Below are 6161 nucleotides of genomic sequence, written 5' to 3'. Positions count from 1 at the left end.
GAATATGTTGATTTATGTTGTCGGTGGGATTCCCCGATACGGTTTGTCTCTACTGGAAGCCCCCGCGTACGTGCGCTCACTTTTACTTTCTTTTTTTTTTCGTATTTATTTACCTTTAAGAGCTGTCCGGATTGTGGAATACCTAGAACGGGGAAAAAGAATCACTTTGTCCCCTCGGGACAAACTTTGCATAATTGCGGAGGGAGGGAACTGCTTATTTTTCTTGAGCCCACGTTTCAGCTTATATGGTAGGTACTGAAATGGATTTTGAAAACCGGAGAATGTGTGCGTGTTAAAGAAATCAGCCATTTTGATTAGAAAGGGAATGGTAAATAGTGGCTTCCGGTCATTCAACCTTTGAGTATATCTAAAATAGCTTTCATAGATATCTATAGACATATTATGTACATTCAATAGACATTGGTATATGAGTATTTTACGTGTATTATGCATTCAACGGCGCTTGAGGGTGGGACATTTCTTTATGTCCATTGAAACGTGGTTATCTCGATTAATTGGGATAAGTTAAACGTTTTTTTATTTATCCTATTTCCTAACAAAAACTAAAACTTCTGAAATACCCGAGAAGAACACGTCCGTGTAAAGAAACCTCGCCAAGTACATGGTCGTTGCGAATTCCCATTAAAAAAATGTAAAAAATAAAATATGCTTCTTGTATTATCTGGCATTAGTTTATCATTCTTTTTTCATTTACGAACTTTAATGCCTTCGCTAGTTTTATGTTATTACCGTAAATTACGTATAAGTTTAATCGTTGTCATTTTTTATTACGTACAATGTTAAGTGATTTCTTATCGAGTACTACATGGCGAGTCCGTGCAAAAAATATTACAATACTGACATTGAACAGATCGAGACGTTTATGAAATTGATTGCACGTTATTAGCCCACAAAATCCTAATATCGCCTTTTAGCCTGTATAGTTGCGCGTGTTCTGCATAATTAATTTATCGACGTGCTATCCATTTACAACGATTTCAGTCAAAAGGACCCTATCCAGAGTTAAATGTAAAACATATAAAAATAATGCTGTGTTTTGTAAAACATGGACCAGCCAAGTAGGACTCGATAAGAAATTACTTAACATTGCTCATAACAAAAAATGACGATTACTAAATTTAAATGTAATTTGCAGTAATAACATGAAACTAGAGAAGGCATTAAAGTTCGTAAGTCGAATGTTGTATGTTAAATACATTCAACAGACCTAATTGACATAATAAAATTGAATGTAAAGTGTAAAAACATTACGTTTCTCCTTTTTAAATCGAAGGTTCTAATGAACACCATTACGCTTAAATGCTTAAAATGATGGATGTTATGGTTATTTAAAGATTAATGCGTGGGATAGTTTTTCCCTAAATTTGAAATAATTATTTGAGTAGCACGACTGAAAAAATATTACACTTAAATCATGCATTACCTCGAACTTTTTAGGTTTTGTACTATTTGGTATTGGTTTTGGTCTTGGTCTTGCGAATCAGGGTCATACACATCCTTGTCCTGGTCTTGCACATTCAGATTTTGGTCTTACATCCTCAAATTTTGGACTTGATCATGCACATGCAGAATTTGGTCTTACATCCACAAGTCTTGGTCTTGGTCTTGGTCTTTCACATTCAGATTTTGGTCTTGCATCCTTAAGTTTTAAATTTGGTCTTGCACGTTCACATTTTGGTCATACAACTTCAAGTCTTGGACTTGGTTTTGCACATTCAGATTTTAGTCTTACATCCTCAAGTTTTGGATTTGGTCTTTCACATTCAGATTTTGGTTAAAGAACTTCACGTCTTCGACTTGGTTTTGCACATTCAGATTTTGGTCTTACATCCTCAAGTTTTGGACTTGATCATGCACATTCAGATTTTGGTCTTACATCCACAAGTCTTGGTCTTGGTCTTTCACATTCAGATTTGGGTCTTACATCCTTAAGTTTTGGATTTGGTCTTGCACGTTCACATTTTGGTCATACAACTTCAAGTCTTGGACTTGGTTTTGCACATTCAGATTTTGGTCTTACATCCTCAAGTTTTGGATTTGGTCTTGCACGTTCAGATTTTGGTCATACAACTTCAAATCTTGGACTTGGTTTTGCACATTCAGATTTTGGTCTTACATCCACAAGTCTTGTTCTTGGTCTTTCACATTCAGATCTTGGTCATACATCTTCAAGTCTTGGACTTGCTCTTGCACATTGAGATTTTCATCATACATCCTCAAGTTTTGGTTTTGGTCTTGCATATTCAGATTTTTCGACTTGCATTCTCAAGTCTTGGTCTTGGTCTTGCACGGGCGAGTCACGATCTTGATCATGGTCTTACACATTTACCAAGACCAAGACCAATTTTGCTCATCACTGATTCAGAATTTCTCAATAGAAAAGTGTCGATATGCGCACAATGAGAACAAATAATACCATGTTTCGCTTTTAGATTTAACCACAGGGACGATTCTATTACGAAAATGAATTCTGCCGCAACATCCGCCGATTGCTTCGTCGAGATAAGCCCTATCTCATTCTCGAATTTATTCTCACCAAATGCATTCAACGGGTGCAATTCTAACGTACTATTAGCGCGTTAACTGCCACGTCATCCGTATATATATATATGCGAGCCTCTGGAAGGCTTAGATCCATATATGAGCCGCTCAGTGCACACATCGACTAANATTGACTGCAGAGGGACCCCCTGCGCCATCTGTGATTTCCAGGTCAATTAAATTTTCACTCCGAGACCTCCTATTCCCATCGTTTTAGCATAGAAGCGCATACAACACTTTTTTTGCCTTTATCCCGTTAAAATGCGAGTTTATCGATTACCAGAGTGTTCTAAATTATCGTAAAATTGTCCTGACCCTTTCGATTCTCATATTGGAGCCTTCGATAATTGTATGTTGATCGAAAAATGAAAGCTCGACGCCATTTTGGTTCTGATCTGGGCTGAGTAAACAAATTTTGTTAAAAAATCCATATTTTGAATGTGTCAGGACAATTCTTAGATGATCAGGAGCGATGTGTCAAAGTTTCGGACAGTTTGGGCTAATACCCTTAAAAAAAAGTGTTGTATTCGAATCGACTGATTTGAAGGGGGTTTCACTTGACCTTAAAAAAATCTGTCGCTTGAGATATTTAGAAAAGATTACAAAGAAATATTTAGGAATTATTCTACGCTTCTTGGGTGTTAGCGAAAGACAATGCGTCGTCTGATGGAAGAAAGAGACTCCAACTGGTGTTGAGTCGGGACCCTCTTGTATGCGAGACAAGTATTTCAATCATTGGAATGATGACGGTCATGATGTCTTGCCATAATGAATTCAAGTCGTTTATATGAAGTTCAGGCTGGTAGGAGCACGAAACAAAAATACGGACAGGAAAACAAAAAGAATAGAGCTAAAAATAAGGACGCTTCTGATTTTTGCAACAAAGTTCAACAGACTCTGAACTATTGCCATACAAAAAACGCACGCGTTGGGCACGCGGAACGCAGTCGTCACATTTTTCCGACATTGTTAGATTACATTTCGTAAAAGCGGCCTTTTAACTAGAAGCGGTCATAAAAGAAGGTACGAGCATGGCGTGTTTTATCAGCGATCCGATCATCTTTAACTAAAAGGCGTTCAAAAGCACTGTTAAAAATTGGATATGAGGATGGGCCTTCGAGTCTTAAAATTCAGGATTTCCTGAGTGCTCTCGGTTCCAGCCTGGCGGAATCATTTCCCTGTCTTGCACGATTTTCCACGTAATGTGCTTCGATGATCTAGTAACGACGCAAGGTCGTAGAATGGCACTTATTTGCGAAACTTCTATGAAACTAATTCGATTGACTTTCAAGAATGGTTACTGAGAGAATTGCTCCGTAAACACGGCCTCATACCTCGAAGAAACGGTTACGCCGAAGAATCTGTACCAAGGCCTTGCGTGATTCCACGTGGGCTTTTCTTCTCCCCTCAAACTTGTTCAACCCCGCACACGTGCTTTCAGTTTTCTGTCCACACATCGAAGAATGGCCCGTAAGTACACGAGCTCCTCCGCAAAAACGTACACACGCTGTTACGTGTTCTTTCGCACCGGTCTTAAAGTTATCTCATGCTTTAAACTCGGAATTCCGCAGCATGAAACGGCTTCGGCAGTTTACGGTTCAACCTTTTTTATGCCTTGCAGAGTAATAGTGTGCGTTCGACGAGTCTTAGCCTGAAGAGAGATCAGAATCTTATGTCTTTAGAGGAAGACAAATATCGTGAAGGTCCTCGGTTTTTCTCTCTCGCTTAACGATAGTGACACAAATGATTTAGACTTTCAAGATGACACGAAAGGCGCTAAGAAATTTAATCGACGTCGATAAAATGAAAAAAAAACCCTTCAAAACCTAAGAAACCCTTTTTGGTGGTAACGCTTTTTGGATACTCAAGTGGTAACATAAGCTGGCGCGTCTTGTTACCGACATTTATATTTATGTTGAAGTCTTTTACAGTCTACGTTGAGAATTGTACGAACCGAAGCGTTCCATATGTCATTTCGGTAAAGTAACGATGAGGAGGCCGATGTCAAACTGTCGAAATCCCGTGAATTCATTATTTTAACGATTGTTTAGGACCAACGTCGCCATCTGTGATGTTTAGCTGCAACTAAATTTTTGCTTTAAAAGCACGTGTCAGCCTCGAGACAAGTCAACATTCTCTTGCAATCGTTGGTGAAAGTATTTTCCATATTTTCTCATCTGACTCTAATATTCCATTTCTACGGTATTCAAAATTGTTCGAGTTAGGTCCTGAAACTCTTCGATTTCGATTCTAAGTAGGTCCTATTTTTCAAAAACCTTATAAATTTACCAGCTCACTAACCTCAGACAGAGCTGCCGGTTCAAAGATGCAATTCTGCAGAATCGACAGGACAACAATCGGCGTTCGACCGCCAAAGTCCGTCGACCCCACCTGCGACCGACACTCTTTTGACAGTATATAAACACCCGAAAACTATTGGAAAATGTTGGAACTCTGTCTCGGGGTAGGGAACTGATCGGATTTAGGGATCGACAGCCACCGTACACCTTAACCCTTTGAACACGGAGCCTTTTCGACATATGGGCGAAATTCGTCTGACCGTGCAGGCAATATTGGACCAAACGTACGGTGACTATAGTCACCCGTCGTAGCGAAAGGGTTAAGGAGACCTAACAGATCGTTTATCACACAATCGGAAGATGGACTCGGGACAGATCCGCGATCCTAGGACGCAGATTTCTTTCCCAAATACCCATCAATTTTAAATTCATTCTTAATGAAGAAGATCGTTCCACGCGAATTAGCCTCTATCGCGTCACTCTCAATCTTCAATTCGTATTTAATCAAACTTTGGCTTGTATCCATTGTAAATTGTTTGTTGTTAATTATACTTAATCCATACTTTCTATTTCATTCATTTGAAAACCCTCTATCCAGTGTTTCTTGAAGTACGACCACAAGGGTACGAATCAGTAAGGTGTGTAAAGCACTTTGAAAGAGTAACAAATCCCCGATAAGAATATTCCAGCCGCTTGGGATATTCTTTCAACATTCTTTCTGCATCGTTTCCGGCATCAATACGGGAAAAGCATACTCGGGATACAGAATCCTCGGTGAAGATCCTAACGATCATTTTTCATCCCGAATCTCTCACTCTGAATTTCGCCATAGAAATTCAGAATCGTCACTGCTGGCTCCGGTTACGTAACATAAGCCTCCAAGAAGCGTAAAACATCGAAAACGTGCATAGACCATGCTATGTTGGTTCTAATCCATGATAAGTCGATCAATTTTTGATGAAAAATGAAATTTCATGATTTTCAGGACCTACCTTAGGGCGCCCATATTCACGTGGTAAAATTTGAATCGAATCGGTACCCCCAATTCGGAGAATACTTTCACCAACGATTTGACTTCTGTGATATATATATATATATCACAGAAATTTCATAGTAACCATCGGGTGCCTGTGCGGAGGAATTACTTCCATCTCATTGCCAGAGTATAGTGTTTTCGATGATCTCTCTTCTGTGTCTCCTCTCTCTTCTTCTCATCACTTCTCGTCCTTCTTCGGGGAAAGACGGTGGGTCTTCTTGACGTGGACCTTGAGTGTGGACGTTTGAAATAGTGGAGGGGAG

The 6161-nt window shown here is 39.3% G+C and overlaps 1 protein-coding gene across 1 annotated transcript; it reads right to left on the bottom strand.

The window, feature by feature from the left end:
• Positions 1-1599: 1599 nt before the first annotated feature.
• On the bottom strand, positions 1600-2235 carry LOC111674249. The gene is given in 3 exon segments (XM_023433738.1): positions 1600-1844; positions 1898-1919; positions 2071-2235. Coding segments are annotated over 3 exon segments (432 nt in total).
• Between the last annotated feature and the right edge of the window lie 3926 nt (positions 2236-6161).

Source organism: Orussus abietinus, unplaced genomic scaffold (genome assembly GCF_000612105.2).
Source record: "Orussus abietinus isolate OABI.00-Male unplaced genomic scaffold, Oabi_2.0 scaffold620, whole genome shotgun sequence".
NCBI lineage: Eukaryota > Metazoa > Arthropoda > Insecta > Hymenoptera > Orussidae > Orussus > Orussus abietinus.
The sequence above is the reverse complement of the archived record's forward strand: the minus strand, read 5'-3'. Positions and strand labels throughout refer to the sequence as shown.